Consider the following 27,677-nt stretch of genomic DNA (forward strand, 5'->3'; position numbering starts at 1 on the left):
ATCAACATAGGTGGTGACAAAGGTAAACCCGGACACGGTGGAACATCTCATATTACTCGTGTCTGGGCTTTGCTGGAAACAAAATGAGCTAATATTGTTATTACCAGCTTCTGTAAAACTGAAAATTATAACAATTTGGAATTATCAAACTCAATTAAATCACTTGTACCTTGTAAAGATGATGACAATTAACTCTGCACTTCTAACATTTAAATGTTTTAAATTGAAATGTCCAGACCTCACTTTCACACAGGCTAAATTGGTGCTTGTAGCTTCAATAAAGAGATGGTGGTTCGTCTATACCGTGTACCTGTTGGGTTTTATTTTGTGTTTCACTAACTGCGTCACTGCTTGAACAGACTGTGCAGATGGCCCGTTCTTCTCTGGTTCTGTGTTTGTGATGACTTTGACTGAGGCGGCAGCAATTAGCCAAGATCTGCACAAAGCCTCAGCTGCAAAAGGTAAATTAATTGGACAGACATTATGACAAGGACAAATTTGTTCAGACTGTGGTAATCTTCAGACTGAGCTCAGCCATTTTAAGAGGCGGGGCTGTGGGCTCTGATTGGCTGATGGACAGTCACAGTTTAATTACATACTGAGGAAACATTCAGAAAAAGACATTAAATTAAACATGCTCCAAACCTCAAAAAGAAAATGCTTTATAAACATAAGGTAGAGAAAAAAAACACATAGAATTTTAAAAGCTCAAAGTATGTTTCCCAAAGTTTGGACTCACTGAGGTGCAGTTATAACACAGATATGATCTATATATATATATATATATCATGAACATCAATATGCAAGGACAGTCTGTGTATGTGTGTTTGTAGCAGAGACGCAACCTTGACCAACCAACAGGCAGTCACAGCTGTGAGCTGATGGATTGTACGGAGCGTTGACAGTGGCAGACATGACACACACTCACCGCACACAGCCACTCAGCAGCTAGCCAAAAATACAAGACACCATGATGCTACCTTAATCCTTCAGTGGCACATAAGTACCATCTTTCAAAAGTGTTTTATCAGCAGGGGACATTTGGTGTTTTTATCATTAATTTAAATACCACAGAAATGGCTATGTTGTGTCAACTGTCCCCACTTTCAAGTGTGCAAAAGTTAATTAAGTACTGACTTATTTGCTATTAACCACATCTCTTTTCCTTCACACATAAAAGGCCAGTTGGTGTCCAGACTTTACTTTAGTCATCTCTTCATTTGTTGTGATTGAAGGCAAAAAAACCAAAAAAAACAACACACACATTAAAATGGAGACTGTAGATCTGAAAGAAAAACAGTTCATTGAGAAAAAGAGGAAGCAGAAAAGAACCTTAGTGCAGAAAATCTATATCAAGGAGCGCGACGTGGAAGGTTTGAAGGAAAAAAGACACAGCTGGCTGAGTTCAGAATAAACACAGGGCAGATCGCCCACATAAAGCAACTGCAGCTGATGACAGAAAAAATTTCTTTGAGCTGTGAAGAAGAAACCCCAAACCAACAAACAATACTCAGTGACATCACCACCAGAGAGTGCAGATGTGAAAGCATCACAATCAAATAACAGCTATCAAATACTGGGTGTGCCAGCTGGTTCCTTAGCATCATGCTTACCATTAAAGGATTAATCCCTGAAGTGCTTTCGAAATAAGATTTAAAGGACACACATACAAACCACCATAAGTCAGATGTTCATATGAGGTTTTACCTGTTAAACAAAATGTATTTCATCTGCAGTTCCACTCTTTTTGAAGACATTTCTCACTGTTCGTCATGCCGGGTCGTGTAGTTGAGGAAAGGAAGCACTCAGCTGCTACCCTTAAAGGCTTCAGATCTTTCCATGTATGTTTACACACAAGGGCTGTGGGTCTCATCCTTCATGTGTTAGATTCAAACTGATTTGGGATCATGTCTGAAAATCTGAATTAGAAACGGACCTTTGATGGCCAGCATGGCAAGAAGGAAAGAACTCAGCAAGCCAGACTTATTGCAGTATTCAAGAGCATTCGTGCAACTAGGGCATCAGCTGGGACTCTGATATCTGTGGTCTCTCTGTTCCGATGATGGTTTTCAAATGAACCAATAGCTGGAACATAAAATAGAAATCTGTTCTATATCACTTGAAATGTAAAATGTTGTTGCCCCTTTGCATGCGAGGCCATATCTGAAACACTTGGGACTGCATCTCTAGAAGAAGAGTAAGATTAAAAATGTTATTTATCGTGTGATGGAAAGTTTGTTTTGAAATGTTTTGCCCACACCTGCTTTAAATTGCTTCGCCTACTTCTTCTCACATTTCTTAGAGCTGCAGTACTTATGTTGGATTTTGCTTATTGAAAAAGCCTCCCTCTTGGGAGCAGAGCGACTGCTTTAAGTGGCCACATCTGTGGTTAGTAAAATATCCCTTTTCTGATATCAGAACTGCAGTTTGGGACGACTGCCACCACTACACACGGCTGCATCTGCATTCGCACATGCTGAGCTGATATCACGGCGAGGCTGTAATGTGTGAAGATATGGGAGGTGGATCATCTGGAAGAGGGGATCTGCTTACGCAGGTCTGTATTTTAAGAAAACTGTTTTTTTGTATATTTCTCCCGGGAACACATTTTGGAAAATGGGGAGCCTCCTTATGATGGAAAAAAACATCTGATTTGCACACATATGCTTAAAAAGATATGTAATGATATAATTATGTGTATAATCGTTTAAAACCAACCATAAATCTTTATGTGGAAACAATCATTTTGCTTTCAAACACGTGATTCTCTCCTTCATTTGCACGATAAATCTGAGCCATAAATGTTCCTTTTATTTGCACATCTACAGCTATCCCTGCAATATCTTTCTGCATTACCTGCTTCTGTACTTGAATTCATCTCCTTTTTACATCATATCTTGGAGAAAATAACTTCCGATGACCTTTCCACTCCTCTCTGTACACTAAAGTAATTGCAGTCTTGTGGGCGTGTTTCAGCATAACCCATTCCTCAGTCCGAGGCTGACTCCTCTCGACTGTGTCAGAGCCAAAGATGTTACACAAGCACACAAGCATCCTTCCCACGTACTGTAATATTTTTCTCACTCATGCTGCTGTTTCAATACTCAGAGCCGTTGAACTCCTCGTCTCTTCCTAACACAGTTTCAGTGCAGTGGTCACGAAGGCTCCTCTGCCTCTAATTCCATCCAAATATGATCTACTGAGGACATATTTGCACTAATATCAACTTAAAAGAATTTAGCCTTCAACATAATAATGATCAATTCTTCATCCAAGCCAAAGATGGTATTGCTGGCATGTCACATATTTTATTTTGACTCTATTACAAACAAGCTCAATTATATCCAAAATAACCTTTCTGTGCCAAAGATATTTAGATAGTTTGTGTCTGTCCGTCTCAACATCAAGACTGTTCTTTTCAAGTTGTAACTCTCAGCGAGACAGAGACCGAGTGAAATGATTATCATGACAAGCCTTTCACTTTTTCAGTTTTATAAAGCTTAATGTGGATGTCTGAGTCAGACAAACCAGACAATCTCCTTAGACAACAGTTGCCAGGTGTCACGAGTTCAGACAGTTTTCTTTTCAAACATGTAAGGCGGCTGAAATGCTATTAAGGCACTCTTGATCTTTGCTGAAGCCATAGAATAACTTGAATCATGAAACTACTTTTTTCTTAACAAGATGTTCTGACCCAGTGGGGATGACTGGTGGCTCAAAGCCTGCTTACAAATCCCTTCGTGATCTCAGCAGGATGTTCTTGTTTTTTAGGGTATGGCTGCTAAAAGAGAAGAGTAATCACACTCGCGAAACAACATGTTTCTTTTTACTCTTGTGACTGACAAGCCCAAGCAATCTCATCCAACAGCAGCTATCAACAGCCATATATTTCCTGGATGAATGACCACTGTGTAAGATGAATGAATGACTGCAGTCTTCGACAGGAGGTCTTTCCAAATGTGCATCATGGCTGTACAATGGCATGAGCTGATCTGTAAGTCCACCAGAGATTTGCAACAACAGCATCTCCAGAATATATATGTTTGTTTTTTCTGTCTAACAGCACCTGGAGCCAATTTCCCACCTATCCAGCATTACTAAGTTTGACTCATATGTTTATGGTGTCAGTATGATGAAATATTTTGACTTTGGTGACTTCCTTTCCATCTTTCATTGCCACTGATCTATAAAAATCACTTGCCAATGTTTCCCATAGGAGTTATTATCACTTCAGTCCTCATGTGTAGAGCAATAGTCCTTTTTAACGTATCCAACAGTTTGATGTTTGATTGAGTACTTGAACTAATGGCATACACATCAGTCTCAGTTAGGGCTATTTGTCATCACTGGCAGACTGCTAATATTGTGACGACACGGCATACTGACGCTGCAGTGACCTCGCCCGTGCACGAAGCCCAGGTACAGCGGTGGAAATAATTATTTGATCCCCTGCTGAATGTTGACGTTTTCTCACTTACAAAGAAATGAGCACAAATTCATGGTAGTGAACTAACGATTTGATTCCCAAGCAAAACATGACATAGTGCTTGGTGGATATGGAGGACAAGCTCACCCATGTGGTGTGTACTCTGTCTCCAAAGTCGCTGAAATGGTCTATTGGAAAGATGAAATCCAATACACTTTCCAGCAACATTGCAGGAGTTGCCAGATCATTGAAGTGTGGGGCCTGAAGCAGCGTTTGGGACTCCTACTCTAGATTTTTTTCTGTTGTGATGGACTCTTGAGGCCTTTCCCACATATGATTATTGCCACAATGTATCAGAGGTTTGAAAGTAGCATTTTCCTTAATTTTTAGATGAGCTAACCACCAAGGTTAACAAGCCTTGTCTACCCAATCCCAGTTGGCTGGGCTGCCGCCAGATGGGATGCTGACAGGCTGACTATTTCAACCATAGGTGAAGCCCTCATTCTGGGCCAGAGCAAAACTGGGAACAGTGGCAATTAAGGGACTACTCGATTTTCTCCAGAGCTCTGAACTTACCAAACCAGAGCCGAAGCCTCTGGCTACAGTTTAATATTGTGCCCAGGACAATTTGTCCTGGTAGGTTGAGTTCGGAGTCCTTTATTCTTTGTTATTCTAATAGTGAATCTGATTCCTAGAGATATTTTTATTTCTTTGATTTCAGTCTTTACTACATAATTGTTAGCATGCTGTCTAGCCTTATTGCACTGTTGATTTGCAGCTGCTGTGGAGTTATGTATTTTTGGAGATCTGTTTATGATTTGCTGTGCTGGTATTTTTGAATACCTGCGTTCATCTGTCTCTGTGTTCATATTAATGTGAGTCTCTTGTCTGATAATTTGTCTTTTTACTTATTTCTTCCACTTCCTGTCTGTTGTCTCATGATTTTCCTGATTATCATCACTTGTGTATGATTGCTTGCACCCATGTCTCACCACAATCTTGTTTGCCCTTCTGTGTATAAAAAGCCCCAGCTTCCCCTTAGTCTTTGTCATGGCATCTGTTATATTTCTCCATGTCTCTTTTCTGTAAATAGTCTTGTGTTTTCCTTATATAATACTGGGTTGAAGTTTTTTTGTTTTTTCCTTGGACTTTATTCATTCATACTCCTGTTTCCAGCCTTATTACAGTAAAAAAGGCCAATCTTTGGTTATTTAGACAAATATTTCACTCCTATACTTAACAGGTCACATTATCACTGGAATGTGGTGCTATCATCCTGATATTAGCCTAGATCAGAACTGCACTGTGGAACCTCACAGACCCATATATACTGAAATTCATGAATCAAATTTCAAGCTGGGTGCAGATTTGCTATATATTTTATCTGTACATAACTATTTGTATTGTTATCTGAAGAAAGCTTTTCTCCATTTAAAAAGGAATCTGTCTCTAAATGTTCACCAACCGCTTTTTTCATCTTTTTTTCACACTCCTTCTCTCCTCAGTTGAATGACTGGCGCTTGAAGAGGGGAGTAAAAAGTAAACAGCCATGAATCCCTTTGATACTTAATCATTGATGACAGCTTCATCAATTTTCTATGTTGATGTTATCCTGGAAATTTGGTCAAGCAACAGCGAGAGCAACGCCGGGGCAAGGCCTCTGCAAAATAAATACACAGTGAAAGATGATATAAAATAAACCCAGACAAAGGATTAAAAAAGATAGAACTTAACTAAAGAAAGATGTTATTGTACGTTTTCACAGGGACGGGAAAGACCGGATCACAACCCCTTCAGTGTAGATGGATGAAAAACCTGTCAGCAAATTAACAAATACGTGACAGCTTTCACACATGCGTGTTTTCACTTCTGTCCCCTGTGGCAGATGCCTGAGAGGGAGGGAGGAAGGAGAGACTTTCAGCAAAGTACTCTTATGACCTCTTCCTCTCACATTTTTGTTGACTGCAAAGACATAAAACAGGTTTTGGGGAGAGGACTACAATGACAGTTCAAACAAAAAGAAACCAAGTCCCTCTATTTAAGCTGCTCTTGTTTTATTGCTTCTCGGTCTGAAGGATCAAACAGCTTCTCTGCCTGCATTGACTTGTTTGGCATAGACTGTGTGATGGCAATTTTACACACGTTGACAAAATGATAGACATTTTTTAAAGTGTTCATGTTGATGTGAAACTGTGGCACTATAAGGCAACCACAGGTGTCACTAATCACAATAATTAAGGCTCACTTCCTAAACAGAACAGAAGCTCCATTGATGTCAGCAGTAAATAGTGGTTACAAGGTCTAATTTTCTATTTAAGCAGTGATTAGGGAGGAAATTGTTTTGTGACAATGAAATGAAAATATTTTAAAAATTCATTAGATGATATATAAGAATAAGTAGTGTATTACTCACATCTGATAACTGCATTCCAGGGGGTTATGAGGTTAGCAAAAGAAAAATAAACTCTACTGTAATAGGAAATAGCATTAATGATGATAATCAATCAAATAGTAAACACATCTGACCAATGTTTGATTGTAGGAATATACAGAGCTGCATGAGATAACTGTGAAAAAGTAGAGAAACCTTGGTTGTTTTCTAACCTCTGCACGCCCGGCTAATTACTTCATGAAGTGAACGTTGGATTGGTTTCAGAAACGAATGATTGCTGGATTCATTTCCCCCAGTTCTGATACCAAAAGGCACAGAGGAAGGAGGTTTCAGATGCCGTTCCAACATCTGATGAGCAGTCAGACGAGTCGAAGCATAATGATGTTATGAATATTTGCAATACTGAAGGTTTTGTCACCCCAGTTGCGGCTCTTGGTTCCTCCTGTGATGACGCCATTAAGAGGAGCTCTTTTCCCATAAATTATGAATTTTACCCTTGAAATGATCACGATTTCTTTCTGCTGCTGATTGTACCAACAGTGCTGAAGTCAAGCCATATAACAGAAAGTCAGAGCTAAAGCTTTAAACTTTTCTAGACATTACCCAGTGGAGGTGAATATTAGATTAATCCAATACAGTCGACTTGGACATTTGCGGCCTTGCCTCTGCCAGCTCCCGAACAAAGTCTGTCTGATGTCTGATAGAGTGCTTGTGAGGACTGCAGCCAGCTAGTGTCTCGCCTCCTCCGTCCTGTGTCCATCCCAGCATTATCCTCGCTTAAAACAAATGAAATATTTCCACTGGCAAGAACTTGTGGTGGTGTTTGTGTGTAAAGAAGATCAGTTTCAGACAATGTCCTGATCTGGAGTTTATGTGTGAAATCAGCTTTACGTCTGAACACAAATACAAACCGTCTTCTGTGTTATCTCACTGAGACTTGCAAAACAGATCCTCAGACGTCAAGCTGATAGTTTTGTTAATTTTGTTAAAACTGTCATTCCCGCAAAGATCTGTTTCACATTCCCTCAACAGTCCCTCTACGCCAGTTTACAGCTTTGGGAGTGAGTTGTTTATGTGCAAACGCAGTGATGAGTCTGTCCTGTGCAAAATTAACAACATATGTGAATTCATAAATCAAATGGCATTTCCCATTTCTATCTTTGTCACCTCAGTTGTGGTTCTTGCAGGGTGACACAATTTATAGAGGTTGCACTCCCATAAATTCTGTCTTTTTGGTTCTCTGTACATTTTTGGCCACATTTCCCTGCTGCAGAGTGCATCTACTCTGGTGGCAGTCTTTATCGCACTAAGGGCTTGTGCAAATACAACTCACACTATTTGTTCCACGCTATATATACATATGGTGTTCAGATCAGGCCAATCGTAGCTCTGAGCTGTGACTATGAAAACACCAGACATGTTTGTAGAAAATGTTGAAATGCCATGGAACAAAAATAATTGGATGGAGCTGTTTTGCTGTTATTTTTCACCCCTCAAAGAGGCCGACAACACTGAGAAACCAGGTCACAGATTATGACTGTGGTATGAAGTTGATTGGCATCTTCACTCAACATTTGGAGGGTGTTTTCTCCTGGCCACTGAAAGCAAGTTTCTCCCCACAAACACAGTTTCACAGGATTATCCTTGGAACTCCTGGCAATATCAGCCAGTTAAAGCCTTGTGCTGGTGGTGCATGTGGGTTTCAGCTTTCTCTCCTGCTGGTGTGCCTTTTTGGGTTATCTCCCTTTTTCTTATGGTCATTATGCTCTTAGTGAATATATGTGTGAATGTGTGCACATGCCACTGTGGATAAGACCAGAAGATGAGGAGCAGACTTCCATCCCAATTCTCAGAGCTCCCCTCCAACATCACCCATGGGCTTTGTTTTGATCTCCTCACCAGCCATTCTCCACAGCCACCTCTTAAGCCCCATGCATACTGTACTGAATGTGTGTGTGCAGGGCCACAGGGATGAATGCACAGTGTCCCCTTAAGCCTTTTGTGCTCCAAATTTACACTGTGTTGCCCTTATTCCCCCTCCCAATTTCTCCCCTGCTTGTACGTCAGCGTATGCAGTTCAGGGCTTATAACAGCAGAGCAAGGCTTGGCTCTTTCCCCTGTTCACTTTGCCATCAGAACTCTCAGAGGTATACTTCTCTTGCTGCTTCTTTACAGCCTAAGGCTTTTTTCAAAAGCGTGAGAGACAGTTGCTCTCGCCCTGGTTCCTGCAAATCCTTGCTGAGACTCTTCGGCTGGATACTTTTTGGGTTCAGAGAAGTTTGAGCTGAATGATGCATGATTCAGTGCACTGGAAATCATACAAGAATAGGCTGTTATCGCCATGACAGTGTTCGGCATGCTATGCTGCATCTTTCTGCTTTCTCACTGAACCATCATATCATAACACCCTTTAAAGGAAATTTTAATGGATTCCTGGTTAAAGTAAATGGACCGGGTGCAGGCCGGGAATTCTAGAACTTAACATTGTATAAATATGGACAAAAAATGAGAGTGGCTACTGGTCATACAATGATTCACTGTATTGTAGTTTAATACAGTGACTCTCATTTTCACAGTTTTGTGTCTGGATAAGGTCATAATCTATTTTCTTCCATCTATTTTTATGTTTTTGTATTTCCACATTCGACTCTGTTTTCTGTGGCTGCCAGACTTCATGATTCAATTGCACGAGCTGCTTGGAGGCCTATTTCATTGTTTAAACCTTTCCAGGTTTCTCCCACTTCACAACAAGGCCACCTAAATGCCTTAAAGGTACATTTAGTGCTGTTTAAGTGCTTGAGATGTGTTAATGTGCTTCCTACAAGGGTAAAATGTCTCTAGTGTACTTTTATGTATTCTACAAGGCAATAATGTCTGCTCTGCACTGAATTTTGGCCAGCATCCAGATTATTGCAAGACTTATTTCAGCTTAATATGAATTACTGTAGACAGTGTTTAGTGCACAAGGCACCAGGTGCCATGTGAAATATTGCTGCTGCAAGAGATCCTCCACTTAGTATGGATTACTGCTGTGGTCCTTACTGCCACTCTTTTTTTATAATAATTATTCCATTTGCTTTCGAATTGATAACATATGTATTGTTTGGCATTATATGTCATCAAGAACTTAATGAAGGTACAGAAAAAGTAACACCATCAAAAATTAATCCAGTATTTGATTAATATTTTTGTTTAATTGTAGGGGTATCTTGTGGGGCTGTTTACAGCACAACAGCAAAAACAGGGCAAGGTCACAGGAAAATAATTTTTGTTTTCAAGGAGTCCCAGATTCTAGAATTCATAAAGACAGAATTACTGGGCACATGCAGCCATATGCACAGACAGCGTAATAAACAGAAAGGAAAAATGTTCTTTGAGATAAATATGGAGACGCAAGGTTAGGCTCTAATTTACTTCATACATCTACATTTATTTGACAGAGTGGTGAAATTATGTTAAGCAGGTAAACAAAAGCCCCCTTGCATTCTGACTTTTTTGTTCTGGCTAACTGGTTCTGGCAGGTTTTAACAGCTCTGGCTAGCTAGCTAATTAAGCTGACACTGCTGCTTTGAAGTGTTTGCCTCCAGACTACTTTTTGGTGTTTCAGGCTGGCTTTTTAACAGAAAGTGTTGATGCTGCAGTGTAGAGTGTCTCTGTTATTTAACTTTCACATAATCTTTTTTAGCTTCCGCCTCCCTTTTTTATCCAAATGTGTTTGATATATCTGGTCGTCACATTGAACAAGATAAGGCGTTATAATGAGGATTAAGAAATATGCATATAATATAATGCTATCTAAAGGGTAAAACTGGGTAAAGCAAACTTCCCCAAATGCAGAAAAAGAAAGAGAAGGATGACGTTGATATGACCTTGAATTAGATCCAGGAGCATATTTCCCAACCTAACCTGGGATTTACTTATTTTAAACATGAGCCTTCATGTTTTTTTGCATCATCCCAGAAATTTGAAGTAGCCTGTACATGCATCAACATGCATCTAAAGCACACCTAAGTCAGCTGGGAGCATGGTGATTTCATCCATCCTTTATGTACAGTCTATCCCTGCAGTATTTATTCCATAATATTATATCCATGTAACTTTATCACTCCTTGTATTTACTGCTTGGAAACATGGTAGCTTATGATCTGTTTCCTTGTCATTTATTTTTCACAATTTTTCAGCAATACAGGAAATACGTAAATAAAAATAACCCCAAAATTAAACAGATCTACTACTCCTGCTGCCACCTGTCATTAAATGACATCTTCTCTCTCATAGTGAGAGAGAAGGCTCTCCTTTTTCTTTTCATTTTCCCCTAATCGCCATACTGGTTGCAAGATTTTAAGATTTTTTTGTGTTAAAAGGGAGTTTTTACTTCCCACCATCACCGAATGCTTGCTCATGGTTAGTCTTATTGTTGGGGTTTTTCTCTATAAGACTAGAAGGTCTTTACCTTGGAGTATAAAGTGCCTTAAGGTGACTGTTGTGATCTGGCTATTCAAATATGCCTAATAAATAAGCTTGGATTGAAATGGGAATTATCTCTCGTTTTTTTAATACACTTTGATTACTATTAACAAACCAGTGAAATCAGTTAAAGTCATGTACTTTCATTTGAGATCATTTGACATAATGTGCATATAATGTGCAAATATTCTCTTTCCTATGCTCTCAAGAATAAACTGACACATTCGAATACTTCTTTATTGTTTTTCTCCCCTCTAGATTTAAACTGGGTTCTTTTCTTTTTGTTTATTTTAAATTAAGCAATTTTTTTTTTTTAACTTTGGAATGTAAACTGTGTTTCTCAAAGCCTCAAATTGCCAGAATAATTACAGATGACATGACCTGAGCGTCCTCATCAGTATGATCCCAGACTATAACACGAGCACACACACACGATTGTAAAGCAGACTCCATTATGACACTGACCGTGATACATTAATGACAAACCAGCCAACATGGGAATGGGCATTTAGGGACCTACTGACCCCCATTAATGACTCATAGAGAGCAATATAAATTCACAAGGGACACATAATTTATCGTGTTAATGCGTGTGTGAGAGCGGAAATCTGTTTGTCTGTCTGCTTTGCTGTCTATTTTGACTTTAAATCCATGGTCCTTTTGGCAGGTAATTATTCCCTCCGCTTGTTTATTTGTCTGTTTTCTTTTGTGTGTGTGTGTGTGTGTGTGTGTGTGTGTGCGTGCGTGCGTGCGTGCACGTGTGTCTTTGTGTCTACTCTTTTTTCTTTTTTTCTCTGAGTCATTGTAGGAGAAACCATATTTTGGCAGAAAGATGCATGAAAAAAACATTAGGATGTATGCCATTAAGAGCAGTAACAGGTGTAGACAGTATCAGTGAGAGGATAATGATTTGCTGGATGGAACAAGGCGGATTAGCACGCAGCTAAGCTTGTTGTGACCACAGATTGTGGGGCACTCGAAATGAGCACTTCTAGGCCACGGCTAAGCAAGGTGGATTAGAGCTGTGAGGGTCTGGAGGGGGTGGGGGGCCTGCTGGCTCCATGAATGACTAGGTTAACTTAAAAGCAACTTGTCTGAAGGGTTTTAACGGCTGGTTTGTTGGTTGGTTTACTGGTCTGCTGGTAGGAGGTTGGATTGTTGGCTCATTGAAAGCCCATCAGGCTGCCATCTGTTGGGGAAAATAGCCACCAAGCTCTGGATCAACAAGTCATAATGTCAGGTTATGAGGCAGCTTTGATTGATTCATTTAGATTTAAACCAGAAAGATTTACAGCATGTGGTATTTCCCAAGCAGCTAATCATTGAGCGATTTAAATAGAATCTCTCTGGCATCCACAGTCAAAGTTAAATTAATTAGAAACATGCAGTTTAAACTAAATACAGTCAAATAATTAAGTAAATTGAGTTATGTAGCACATTTTAAACCAAAGTGTTTCCCAATAAGAAAAAGAGAAGGTTTTCCAGATGACTCTCTCAAGCCCCATTCATACTACTTGCACAAATAACACAACAACAAACCATCTCGATCAACCTCGATCAGCAGAGATCAGCAGCATGTCTCAGACCACTTCAGAGATCATTCCAGGGTCTTGGCGCAATGACAGCAAAAACTCGTCCCATTTTTTTGTGTTATACGCTTCAGTTGTGGGATGGTCAAAAGTCATTGGCATGCAAACCTTAATGATCTAGAGGGTATATACGGATGCACCATGTCAACCACACTATTGGTCAAAAATTTTAGAACACCCCAATTTTTACAGTTTTTTATTGAAAGTTATGCAGTCTAATGCCTCTTTGCACCCTCAAATTAAAACATAGTACAAAAAAGCAATTTGAGAAATCATAAAATCACTTTATAGACCAGATTGTATTCTAAACTTTCGACTCATAAAAGTAGCCACCTTTGGCAGATATAACGGCTGAACACACCTGTAGCATTCTTTCTACAATATAAACCAAATATTTCTTAAAAAGTTCTCCCCATATCTGTCACACACGCTTCCATAAACGTGTGGCACTTGTAGGTTGCTTTGCTTTCACTCTTCTGCCCAGTTCATCCCAAACCAACTCGATGGGGTTTAAGTCTGGAGACTGTGGAAGACTCCATGTTTTCAAGCTTGACATCTTGTTCTTTTTTCTTGAGGTAGTTCTGGCATAGTTTGGACTAATGTTTTGGGCCATTATCTTGCTGTAGGATGAATCCCTGACCAACTAGCTGCATACCAGAGGGTGTATGGCACTGCAGAATGCTGCAGTAGCTGTTTTGGTTCATGGTGCCTCTCGCTCTGTACAAGTCACCGACCCTGGATCTAGCAAAACAGCCCCAGACCATCACACTTCCTCCTCTGTGTTTGACAGTTCATGCCACACACTGGGGAGGCATCCTTTCACCTACTGGATCCTGATCCTGAGTGATGAACCATAGTTTTCATTTTTTTCATCAGTCCATAATACCTTCTTCCAGTCTTCAGTAGTCCAGTGATGGTGTTTCATGGCCCAGGCAAGCCTCTCTGTCTTATTCTGACGTCTTAACGATGGCTTTCTTGCTCCAACTCAAAGTCTTCGCTTCACAGTTAAAACTAAGACTTGCGTGTTGTCCTGTGAGCCACCTATCACGCAAGCTGTTTACTCTCAGAAACTTGTCCTCTGATTCAGTTGTATCTTTGGGTCTGCCAGACCTCTTCCTCCCAGAGTTTGCCCCAGTTCCTGAGTGCCTTTTGATGGTGAAAGAAACTGTACTCACTGACACCTTGACTTTCTTTGCAATTTCTCTGCAGGAAAGACCTACATTTGTAAGTGTTATGATGGTCTGTCTCTCTACCATTGTTAACTCATTCACTGCCATTGACGTCTATAGCCGTCATTTGCAGTGAATGAGTCAATGGGTTTAACTCATTCACTGCCAATGGCTGGCAGTGAATGAGTTAATAGCTTTTTCTCACCATTTTTGTAGCAACACACTACGAGGGTATGGTATCACAGTGTGCTCCAACACTGTTTTTATGCAGACAGGCGGGTTGTAAGTAGTCCAAAGAAACTGGAACACCTGTAGAAATTAGTAGCACCAGCTTTCAAGGCTTGATCAACCTCCACTGCTGCAGAACAGCTTTAAATTGTTAACCCAGTTTCTGTTCCCTGAAAAGGCCTTTTTGTATAATTCTGAAATGTACATTATTTTTCAGTTTTGAGTAACCTTACAGTTTTTTTTTTTAACTCCGGCAGTTCACCGCTTACCCTTTTACCATTTCAAGCTGTTCATTGGACTTCAAAGTGAATTGCAATAAATAACTGGAAAAAATAGAGTTTTCTAAAACTTTTGACTGGTATATGGAGATGAAAGAGCATTTAAGTAAAAAATAAATTTTGTCACTTTTTTCTGGATTCTATAAGACACAGAGTACAGAGCAAAGCTGCTAACACAGGAGTATTCTGGTCTGCTTTTGTTTTCCCAGTCAGTAACGTGCCTGCAGCATTTGGACTAATTGTAAACAAAGCAAAAGACGATTCATCAGTTCCAGTTTACAGTCGTTTAAAGTAGCAAAGTTTAGGTGTAACAAAGCCTTGAAGAACTTTTTCTAGATGTCATGGATTTAGAAAAAAAATTAGTCTGAAAATTGTTCTGAGGTGGAAGAAATAACTACACTCAACAAAAATATAAACGCAACACCTTTGTTACTGCTCCCATTCCCCATGGGATGGACGTAGAGACCTAAAATTCATTCCAGATACACAATATAACCATCCCTCCCAAACAGTGGTCACAAATCAGTCCAAATGTGTGGTAGTGGGCACATCTGCTATATTGAGATAATCCATCCCACCTCACAGGTGTGCCACATCAGGATGCTGATCTGACATCATGAGTAGTGCACAGGTGTACCTCAGACTGCCCACAACAAAAGGCCACCCTGGAATGTGCAGTTTTTTGCGCTATTGGGGGGTCTGGGGACCCAGAACCGGTCAGTATCTGGTGTGACCACCATTTGCCTCATGCAGTGCAACACATCGTCGCATGGAGTCTATCAGATTGTCAATTGTGGCCTGTGGAATGTTGGTCCGCTCCACTTCAATGGCTGTGCGAGGTTGTTGGATATTCGTGGGAACTGGTACACGCTGCCGTATACGCCGGTCAAGCACATCCCGAACATGCTCAATGGGTGACATGTCCGGTGAGTATGCTGGCCATGCAAGAACTGGGACATTCTCAGCTGCCATCTGCCCTGAACAATGTGAACCATGATTCATCCGTGAAGCGCACACCTCTCCAACGTGCCAGACGCCATCGAATGTGAGCATTTGCCCACACAAGTCTGTTACGGCGACGAGCTGGAGTCAGGTCAAGACCCCGATGAGGACGACGGGCATGCATTTGAGCGTCCCTGAGACAGTTTCTGACAGTTTGTGCAGAAATTGTTTGGTTACTCGCTCTCTAGCTGGCCTTAAATCAGCAAATTTGTCTCCTCTTATATCTAGGGTCACATCTGATATTCAAAGATGGGGTAATCTCCCCCTTTCTTTAATCGGTAAGATTAACGTTGTTAAAATGAACATCTTACCAAAATTTTTATTTTTATTTCAGTCAATTCCCTTATTTTTGCCGAAACATTTTTTTGTTTCACTGGACAAGATTATTGGTTCTTTCATTTGGGGAGGGAAGCCACCTAGGGTCTCTAAAACTTTGCTGCAGCGATGCAGATTTAGTGGAGGACTTGCATTACCTAATTTTTTAGTCTATTACTGGGCCGCTCACATCCATAAACTTTGCTACTGGCTAAAATCTTCTGGTTCCTCGTGGTGTAAATCGGAGCTATCATCATGTAAGGGCTCTTCTTTACCGGCTTTGCTCTATTCCTCTTTACCCGTGAGACCCTCTCTGTACACTGATAATCAGGTGGTTCTTAACACACTCAAAATCTGGTTTCAGTTTAGACGTCACTTTAATTTTGTAATGCCGTCTTCCTCGGTCCTCTAAGCGAAAACCATTTGTTTCCCCCTTCACTTTTGGACTCGACATTTTCAGTGTGGTGTGACAAGGGTATAAAACAGTTCAAACATTTATATGTGGATGGTGTTTTCGATAGTTTTCCCAACTTGTCTTCTCGTTACAATCTCCCTGTTACACATTTGTTTCGCTATTTTCAAATTCGAAATTTTGTTGCTAAGTGTTTCCCAAATTTCCCCTCTTTACCTCCAGAACAGCAGTGGGAAACTACGTTATCATTTGTTCCTCATCACAGAGGAACCATTTCGAAACTCTATGATGCTATTCTGTCTTTTAGTAACCACTCTAATGTTAAGCTTAAGCGTACATGGGAAGAAGAACTGGGATTTCGAATACATGAGGAGTCTTGGGAACGGGCTATAACGAGGATACGATCTTCCACCTCCTGTGCTCGTCTTGGACTTATTCAATTTAAGGTCATACACAGGGTGCATTTCTCTAAGTCTAGACTTTCTGAATTGTATCCAGAAGTGGAAAATAAATGTGATAAATGCCATGGTTCTCCTTGTCACCTTAGCCACATGTTTTTTCTGTGCCCTGAGCTACAAGGTTTCTGGACAAGGTATTTTGCTATTATGTCAACTGTTCTTGGGGTAACTCTTCATCCTTGTCCTCTGATTGCTGTGTTTGGGATTCCTGCTCGCTCACTTACACTTGATTCCACACAAAGGGATATTATAGCCTTCACATCCCTATTAGCGAGACGTCTAATATTGTTGCATTGGAAGTCTGCTAAGTATCCTACTATTTCCCGGTGGCTTAAAGATGTCATGTTTTTTTTAAAACTTGAAAAAATTAAATATACGTTGAGAGGTTGCACAGCCAAATTTTTTCACAAGTGGCAACCCTTTATCTCTTATTTTGCTAGTCTAGAGGTATTGCCTGTTTAAATCTACTTTTGTTACTGTTATATTCCTCTAATATGTTTGATGGTTGTGTTGATCTGTGTGGGACTGGGGGGGGGGCGTTGTGTTTTGTTTTTTTGTTTTTTTTGTTGTTTTTTTCATATATATATGTATGTTAATTTACTTAGGAAAATTAAGAAAGGTTGATTGTATTTCGGTAACTGCAAGTACTGTTTTCTTTTTTCAATAAAAATATTTTCAAAAAAAAAAAAAAAAAAAAGAAATTGTTTGGTTGTGCAAACCAATTGTTCCAGCAGCTGTCTGGGTGGCTGGTCTCAGACGATGACGATCTTGGAGGTGAACCTGCTGGATGTGGAGGTCCTGGGCTGGTGTGGTTACACGAGGTCTGCGGTTGTGAGGCCGGTTGGATGTGCTGCCATATTCTCTGAAACGCCTGTGGAGACGGCTTATGGTTGAGAAATGAAGATTCAATGCACGGGCGACAGATCTGGTTGACATTCCTGCTGTCAGCATGCCAATTGCACGCGTCCTCATTGCTTGTGGCATCTGTGGCATTTTGCTGTGAGACAAAACTGCACATTCCAGGGTGGCCTTTTGTTGTGGGCAGTCTGAGGTACACCTGTGCACTACTCATGATGTCAGATCAGCATCCTGATGTGGCACACCTGTGAGGTGGGATGGATTATCTCAATATAGCAGATGTGCCCACTACCACACATTTGGACTGATTTGTGACCACTGTTTGGGAGGGATGGTTATATTGTGTATCTGGAATGAATTTTAGGTCTCTACGTCCATCCCATGGGGAATGGGAGCAGTAACAAAGGTGTTGCGTTTATATTTTTGTTGAGTGTAAATTACAAGAGACCTCCCGATAAGCTGCAGGCTTAAAAAGATGGATGAAGCTGCAGGGTCTTAAACGTAAAGCCAGTACAGAGGTGCCCTACACAATGACTCCTTTAGTAAAAAAATAATAAGAAGAAGAAGTATAGTAACATAAACGTATAACCAACACGCTCTTTGGTAATATTCATGCTAATTTTCTATTCATGACTTGAATTGCTATTTTCAAAACTTATTATAAAATAAGTTCTATTAAAGAATCTGTTGTCAATAATCACAGATAATAGGCACTTTATTGTCTATTCATCTTGCATCTACAACGGAGATCTACAGGAGTGACAGATAAAACTAGCTGTTGTCTCATCCATGTTGCAGGCTCCATAGAAAAAACTCTGAATGCATTAAAATGATTCTTAATTATTTGAAAGGAAACAACATTTTCTTTCTTTCCTCTGTCCATCCGTCCATTTTCTCCTGCTTATCCAATTAAGGGTTGGGAGGGAGCTGCTGTAGGGTGACAAGACGGGGTAGACCCTGGACAGGTAACCAATATATCGCAGAGCTCCATATTTTTCCATGATTCTATAATATATAAAATATACTGCTTGTATGTCCTGCTGATCACAGTGTTAGAATTCCATTATTATGTATTGCTTGCTGTCTTTATCTCTCACCATCAATCTGCCCCTCAACCATACCCCAGTTTTGACTCCTTGAAAGTTAACCTTTGAAGTACACTCTGACTAGCTCTGTGAAAATACCAGCTCACACTAGTCATCATTAGATACAATTGTGTGCTTGTCATGTTAGAGAAGACTTAGTGGTGAATATCTGAATCTTGATCTCTGAGTAGTGCAACAACACAGGGGTGCCTGAAAGGAAACTTCACAATGCAGCATTGTGAAGGCAGCGACAGGCCTCATTAGCTACACCGCATCCTGGTTATCTGATCTCCATGCAAAGGCTGACTTATACCAATGATTGAGACTCGTGACTCACCTCAAGATCAAAGGCAGAGTGTCAAACTACATGCCAAAGCCACATTTCATGACAAAGCAGTAAGAAAAAAGTGCTAGAGTGCGAAACTGGAGACCCTTATTTGAAATGGGAGCTTTTCTGGTCAGTGTTAGTCAGCAGTGATCATCTGCAGGTAATGAGATTTGTTTTCATGATCTGTGAGTGAGGAATCTAATGAAAGTTATACTGCAGGTATTATAAGGTCAGACTGACTATCAGTAGGGGAATTTGAGGTGAAGTTTTGAACTGTGGTTTTCTCCTTTGTCTCCTTTTATGTGAAACCTAAGAAGGCTCATCTAATACCTTGATTCATTCTCATGCACCGAAAAACAATAATCTCTTACACAAATCACCCACCTGATACTACTGAGTGATGGCTTGAATTAAGCATGCCCTTAAACATTATTTAACTCAATAAAGAGAACCTTCAGGGAACCAGAGAGACAGTGTGAAAAATCATGACAGCATAAAACATAACACGAATCTTGGGAATCATGTTTGAGTCTTATTCAAAATTGCAAGACAATATAGTTCACAGTGTTCATGTACACTTGATAAATGCAAGTCCATTATTTGACCTCTTTTTATATTGGTTTGAAAAAAAAAACAGAGTTCTGGGCTAAGAAAATGGAGTTTTTAGTGCTGTTGATAAAACAAGATATGTGCCTGAAAAAAACATAAATTAAAGTCAGTGCATTCAAAAGTACAGCATTACTGAAATCACATTATATTTTTCAGTAACGTGGTAATGTAACTGTACTGAATACTGTAATTACACTGGAGATAGAATTATGTTCTTACTTCAATTATAAAGGTTCTTCAATTATTTGAATGATAGTATGATAGGGAAAAAACCCCAATAAAAACATCAAAAATGACTGTTTTTTCCTGCACTACAAACAGCTGATGTTAGTTCATGGTGAAGAAAATGATGATGTCGTCCACAACCTCTGAGGTCTGGAGATGTGGAAATCAAATTTATCGTTATTGTACAAAAGGACAAGAGTGTGATGTAAAATGCAATTGGTGTCCAAAACGGAAACATTCTGCTGACTCGAACTCGACTCTTTGTAAAGATAAACTTTTCCTTGTGTTGTTGACTTTTGTGTTCAACCTTAAGCACTAGAAGCAAAAAATAAAACACTAGAACAAAAATCTTGAATGTTCTTTGTTATGATGAAGATTTGTGTCATTATTTATGTCGTAACTTACGAAGTAGCTAGAAACCCCTGTTAAGCCTGCAACCCTCTTCTACGCCAGTCAGAGTCGTTGCTGCGTTGACCTCACGTTCAGTTACATTTCTCGAGAAGTGCACGTCAGGTTGTGCTGAGGGTTACAGCGTAGGGTTAAGAAGGATTTCTGCATATGTTGTAAGTTACAGATAGACTTCCCACTGAAGCATTAGGCATTAGCTTGATATTATTAACTAATAATTATGTAACAATGCATTATAGGTCATGTTACAGAGCAATATATGAAATTAATGTAACAAGTAGTGTAACAAATAATTTTCTTCATTGAGTCATTAGGTTATATACCACATTGTTTTAAAGAGATGTAATAAGTAATGTGTAATATATTACTTTTATTTTAGTAGTAACTCCAAGACATTGTAGTACTCTGTGGGCTGATGGGATACTGTGAATGGATTTGGGGGATCACTCTCTGTGGGTTAATCTCTAGTGTCCACCTGCCTCCCATAGTCATTTGATAACAATATTGATTACTGTCATTTTGAGAAGTTAACAGGTAATGCTTTTATCTGCGTTTCCAAAGTCGAGCCATCTGACTCTGCCCTCGAGAAGGGATTGAATTGATTTCACTTAAAAGTCCATGTACACAAAACTTGCAAGGTTTTTGAATGGAAGTGAAAGAAATCTCTCTATTTCATTTGCCTTCAGAACATCTGTGAAGAATTCTGTTGATTGCCTGTATGGCATCAAATGGATTACACCAAAAGTATAATGGGCCGAGCTCCTTCTAGGTTAAAAGGTCATTTGGAGTGCTCAGAGTACCAACCTGCATACAGAAATCTGCTTTCAGTCCATCAAGCTGCCTGCTTCATTTAACCAACACGATCAACCATAGAAATGGAGTACAGGCTTCTTCCCTCTGCTCATAACCTTTCTCTTTTTTCACTTATCTATAATGAAGTTGAGAACTACTTAAATTTAAGTTTCCTTTTATCAGCTCACGCTTGCTTTGTAGGAAATGTTTGTCAGATCTCAAGGGGTTGGTGGTGGTATTACAAGCAAAAGTAGAATAGTGTACTTCAGGTCATAAAAGTGCAATATTTTCTTAAAAGGGATCTTCTATCAAAAGAACGTTTAAATCCTGGGCAAAACCAAGGCTTGGTTTTCCCCAGACAGTGTTGCACAAAATCCAGCAACTAAAGATGTTCCAGAATAAAGATAACCTCAGGCTAGGAAACAAGTGGAAAGAGTCAAGGACATATCACAGTCTTCATGACAAGAATTTTATTTTCTTTCTTTTTTTATTACATTTTGCATTAAATTAAAGAGTTCTTTTTTTTCTTTACAACATACATTAAGCTGTGAATCAGATGTTAAGGAAGTGGAGAGAGTAGGGCAAAAAACTTTGTGACGTCACGATATCTTACAAGCTTACAAAGTTCAAAAGTTTGAGAAGTTGAGAAGAGAGTAGATTTGCATCTAACAGCAGTGTATTATAACAAGGGTGAAAGACAAAAAGGCACACACCAAAGAACCTCACTGTCCACAGCAGCCTTCAGCCTTTAAAACGCTCAACTTTTCTCTAATATCAAAACACTTGATCTTGCTGAATCATAAATGCACCCACAGCCAAAAGCACTTGTCTACACAGGATGTGGACATTTAACCTTCAAACCTAGACAGGTTCTCTTGTTCACATTCAGTGTGGACATGACAATTCATCCAGGTGGGAGACAACGCAACTGAGCATTTCAAAACCAGAAATACTCAGCTGAGGATAAGCCTTACTCCAGGCGTGGGAATGTTGCTGGTTCATGCACTCAGTGCACCGGAGGGTGTAAGTAAGGTGTTCAGACACTAATTTAAAGCAAAGTAGTTTTATGAAAGTCTGGAGTGAACACACGTCTATGCTTATCTGAACTTTGAAGGTCCTCGCTTCAAGTTAATCGATGCTATAACTGTTGCAGCTTTATCCCGGACCATGTTTTAGATGGGACGCGTTCCTCTCGGTTCATATTTTGAACTAATCCATTGCCCATGACCTCGTCATGTGCAACCATTCCCTTCGAGCATCTATGTACACATTAGTCAGGTCCCAGATCCTGCATGTCAGTCTTATTCGAGCTGTGGACTGAGACACTCTTGGCTTTCCTCCAGAAAGAATATTGATATCGAGAAAACTTTAACCTATCTACACATACAACACTAAGGGAGTGCTCCAATGACTTAAGTGTTTCAGTGTGGGGTGATCCATAAAAACCCTCAAGTAAAAAGGAAGTGAAATCATCTGATTAGTTAAACTCTCAGCCATTCATAAGGCTTTGATAATGAGAGTTAGTGAGGCAAAATAAAATAAAAAAATCTCTAAACTTCCCAAACTGTGTTCGCTTACAAAAAGGGGGTTAAATAATGTACAGTTTTTAATAGTGTTGTTTCAAAATGTCATCTTTTTTTTTCTTTTCCACAGGAACCAGCCTGTTTATGCAACCGTCTAACAAGTGAACGTTTCAATGCGCGCAAGAAGCCTCGACTCGTGTTAGTACGCTGGGTGTTCACGTGTATCTCGTACTGTACGCTTGCTATGGTGCTATCGCAGTGCACCAAGGGAAGATACACCTACATTGGCCTCCTTAAGCAACAAATGTTAATTGTTCCGTTAACCAATTAACCATCACTCCAAACGAACACCAAAAACAAGTAAAAACAAATACCAGGACTTTGTATAAAACAGGAAATGAAAAACACTCACAAAGTCTTTATCGACACTGCCAGCACAACATAAAGGGTCGTTTTAAGCGCATTAATGGCACAATCAGAAATGAATCACAAAGATGAGTGTGTGTATGTGTGCATGTGTTTATGTGTGTGTGCCAGAGAGAGAGAGAGAGAGCGAGAGTGTGTGAATGAAGAAAGGAATTGCTCCTTCCTCTCTTCCCTCTGGTCTGTAAGTGTGTTTTGTCTAGGGACCAGAATTACAACAATAACACCTACATTCTTTAATTGCATTTTTATCAAACAAGGGAAATATCATGACATAAGAAAAAAAAAGAAAATAAAAAAATACAACAAGGAGACAGAGTTAACAGCTATTAAAGAAAACATTGTCACTACTTCAGGGTGTAAGGCACAAATTTACATGTGGAAAAAGAAGCAGGCAAGACAGATGTTCCTATAATTTCCTTTTTTTCGCCCGCTCTTCCGCGTGACGCCGCTAGAAAAGACGATACGTTCCAAGATGGAGGCACCGCTCGTTTGCTTGCAGCCTCACTTACAGCTTCCTTTTGTATGCAGATCCCCCCGTGCGGTTGCTGCAGCTGCTTCTCTTATATTTGCAACATGCAACAGTGAGCTGTGATGGCACCAGTAAGCCAGCAACCAATCAGGACAAATGTTTGGGACTCACACAAAACCACAGTGCTGATTGCAGGAGTGAAAGGGTGAGGTTCAGGATTTCTTTTCTTTTTTTAAATGATTGGTCTAAAACAAAGGAGATTCTGGTCCGTAAAAGTAAAAGTCCTGGTCTGGCACAGTTTAAATAAATATCTCCTCGTCGTCACAGAGGTCACGTATATTCTCAAGCTGCAGGTCCCACTGAGCACACAGTAAGACCTAGTTGAACTTTAGTCATTAAGAAAGTTCTACTGGCTCCAGTTTAATGACTTTAAATATTTTCTTCCTCACTCTTGATTAATTAATATTAAAAGATCTCTTCTTTGTCCTCTTTCTCTCCAAGCCTAGAAAGTCAGTCTGTTTGTTTTTCAAAAGCACTTAATAAAAATAAATACAACAAGCTATTAGTATTAACAGTCATGTGTTATTCAGTCACCAGTACAGTAGAAGATTCTTCTGGCCCAGGCTTTCAGTCATGCCCAGGCAGGACTTGATTGCTGTAACACTGAGAGGCTTTTCACAGTTTCCGCCAGAACTCAGGCAGCTGTCTGTCCTTTCAGTCCGAACTCGTTCTCTCTGAGTGCTTGTTTGCTCAGATCCTCCTGTCCTCAAGGTATTGTACAACAATTATTCTCCAACCCCCTTGTGACGTCTTCGTATGTGCTTTTACCAGCATGACGAAGTATCGAATCAAGTCTCAGTAAACAAAGACACCACAAACAAGAGAGCCACTGTCTTGAATGCTACAGGGTGCCAATGGATGAAATATTCAGGACAAGCATCATCTTCTTTTTCAGTAGCACATGTTCCCATGTGTGTTTACAGAGGAGCTGTGTGCCAGCCAGAGCATGAGCTCGATGACTGCCACAACCGACAACAACCATGGTATAATATTTACATATTTATATAAAAAGAAAGTGTTTTCTTTAAGAAAAAAAACTGTGTTGCATTTCCACTGTACTGTACACCAAAAAACAAACAAAAACACAAAAAGGAGATGCAAGTTGTACAGTATTCCCTGTTTTTTCTCTCTGCCAGAAAACGCCTTTCACTACTGTCTGTTCACATTGGACCGACAGGCTAACAACCCAACTATGTGCCAGAGTCACTGGACTTGACTTTTGTGGAGAGCGAGACTACAGAGGGTTTGGGGGGGACATCAGGCTTGAGATATTTGACGCCCGTTCGAGGCAGTGATCCGTAGGAGCTCATTCCAGGCTGCCTTGACAGAGATATGCCCTGTGCTGTCATTTGTATGGAGTCCACCCTCTGAGGTGCAGGTGGTGGAGTCTCAACACGGTTGAAGCTGTGATGTCTCGCCAAATGGGAGGAGTTAGAGGAGTTGGTGTTGTGTTTCTTGAGGGCGGAGGATCCACAAGCACCAGATGCTGATCCTTTCCGAAGCCCGTAGACTGACGAGTGGACCTCCAGGCGTTTGCCCATCTGTGGGACAGCAGGTGGGATGGTGAGAGAGGCCTCCCGCTGGGGCACACGAGGTGGCAGCACCACATCTGGATCAGCCATGTTGAGGTTGTGGCACGGGCTCTTGCTTGTCTTGTACTCCAGGGTGGCCCCCTGGTCATCCAGTACACCGTGGCCCATGCTCATATCACTGTGATGGGGCTGCTCCACATACTCATGTTGGTAGGACTGCTGGTGCTGTTGCAGATGAGGCTGAAGCTGGTGCTGATGCTGCTGCAAAGGTAGGACTACAACGCTAGGGATGTGCCCCGGTGAGGCCCTCAGCGGCAGGTCGGTAGAGATAACAGGCGACCCCATTGGTGGCATGTCCTTGGTGCACGCGTTGATGAGGTTCTGGTTTCTCTCCCACTCACGGCTTCCCCGGCTGGGCTTACGACGCGGCTGCATGGGGGTGGATTCAGGCGTTGGCAGAGCCGCAAGGTCCAGGTGGTGTTGGTCTGCTTTTATGAGCATCTTCCCATTTGGCGTCAGTCTTCCATTGTGCATCAAAGGTGTGAGAATTGCCTCGGGGCGACCTTCTTTGGCCTGCGTCTCAAACAGACCCGTCAGCTTGGTTACGCTGTTCATGGATCCCCGGCGGGAGTGGAGGTGGTGGGTGTCCTTTTCTTTACGGCCCGTCAGGTCCATGTCTCGACGACGATGGTCACAGACGCAGTAGACAATGATGCCAGAAAAGATGGCGCCCATGGCAAATGCTAGGATAACGGCGATGGCCAAGAGGGTTACAGGAACCAGCTGGTCACGACCCTTCTGGTAGCTCTCACGGATCACGCCTGCAGAGAGACACAGAGATGACATTCAGACAGGCAGACTAAAAAGAGATGCTTTGAAGCCAATTGTTTCAAAGAAAATAAAAGAGATGCTGGAAAAGATTCTTCTTAAAAGATGAAGCAAAACATAAAAAACAGTTACAATAATTAAGATATCTTCTGGGCAAAAAGATTAACGGTTTAAATAATTTCACGAAAAACATGCAAATGCAGAAGGATTTATTCCATCATAGGAAACATCTATTCAAAATTGTAGCTTCAAGTATCAAGATTCAGTGTTTCCCCCAAAATCCAATCTCAGAGTGAAAATGTGTTTTGGAGGGGTGATTATGATTCACATTTTAAATCCCAGATAAAACCTTCTGCTGAAATGAAAAAAGATATGAGCTCCGATGAAGGAACCTGAAATACCCGAGCCCTTTCTTCTCATAGATGCAAATGGAAGACTTTTCATAAAGCTTGGATCCAATCTCATGAATCACAGCGAATACATTAAAAAGCCTCTGATTAGGCGCTAAATCCAATGAGCTGTGTCATCAGTGTCTTATGAAAGCGCCACTTTCAAAGACTGGCAAAGACACACTGTGATAACGCCAAATAAAAGATAATTCAATAAAGGATGCTATGGAGCATTTTAGCGGTGGGTGAGCGGGAGCGGCAGGTTGTATTTAATAAAACAGGGTCAACAACAGACTGCACGCACGCACACACGAGTGTGGACACATGCACCTCCCACACATGCATGCTCAAAGATGATAGCCTGCAGCCTGTGGATGAACGCAGACATCTAATGCAGCACACTATTCTTTGGGTTAAACACACCGGTCCACAGCCGAGAGATTTATAATGCCTTCACACATGACCTATGGCCCGTACAGGTCAGTTACCACAGATAGAGGATTAGGCAGGTGGGCTCTATCGTGTAAAGGGGCTACAGCAGGGGCATCGCTCGTCTCCGCAACGTGACTCAGTTTCACATGTGTAAGGCATGTATAGATTCCTCAACACTGAGGAATCTTTACCCCAAAATGCTGGAAAAAAAATCCAAAACAAGCTGGAATGTATGTGAAGTAATTTAAGATGATATCTGTGAGTCTTTCCTGTACAGAGGAGGTTTGTTTACAATGAATCGGTGTTCTAAAATAAGCAGTAGGTGGGTGATATGATTTGTACAACAGCTTTTACAAATCAGACATTTTCATTTAGTACTAATCCAGCTACAGGTGGAAAAATTGGATGAAAATGTGTTTTTTGTTCCTTTTGTTTCACTTCTTTGAGATTGCTCTTACTGAAGTGCATTAATAAAATATTTCTGCTGCCAACTTCAGACCCTGTCTTGTTAATCTTTTTTTTCTGATATTTTGAAATTCAGTTTTTGCTGACTGCCTCAGGTATTATTGCAGATAATGAAATATACAGTGGCTGCATGAATATAAACATTTGCTCACAGGCAAGCTGAACAACAGTTGTCAACAAGCAACAAGTAATTTCGTCCTTTTACAGTTTGCAGTCTTCACGCGACACTTTCTTCGTCTTCCTTGCAAATTTTTCAATTTGCCCTGTAATTTTTCAAAAGCAGTTTCCACAGAACAAACATTAGTTCCAATAATTCTCCGAAATCCTGAAGGAGCTGGTTAATCATGTTTGGCTTTTCAGCTCAGCGGTGTCACTGAGGATGTACTTGGAGAGTATCTTCTTTCTGCATTTCCTCAGTGAGACATAACACAGACATAGAGAAAGCATGGTAATCTTTTCTCATGGATCTGAAATCCACACTGTCTTAAACTAACATCCATAATCTCACTCGC

At 40.5% G+C, this 27,677-nt stretch overlaps 1 protein-coding gene across 3 annotated transcripts in view; it reads right to left on the bottom strand.

The window, feature by feature from the left end:
* Positions 1-21,496: 21,496 nt before the first annotated feature.
* Positions 21,497-27,677, bottom strand: part of sema6a (sema domain, transmembrane domain (TM), and cytoplasmic domain, (semaphorin) 6A) — a 103,274-nt gene continuing 97,093 nt past the window's right edge. For all 3 annotated transcript variants that reach the window (XM_082555805.1, XM_082555804.1, XM_082555803.1), the window contains one exon: positions 21,497-25,872. In XM_082555805.1, coding sequence (XP_082411931.1) covers positions 24,710-25,872 — 1,163 coding nt within the window. In that variant the 3' untranslated portion in view covers positions 21,497-24,709. The remainder of the gene's footprint in view (positions 25,873-27,677) is intronic.

Source organism: Aulonocara stuartgranti, assembly GCF_965226115.1.
Source record: "Aulonocara stuartgranti genome assembly, chromosome: 12".
In the NCBI taxonomy this organism is placed as follows: Eukaryota; Metazoa; Chordata; class Actinopteri; order Cichliformes; family Cichlidae; genus Aulonocara; species Aulonocara stuartgranti.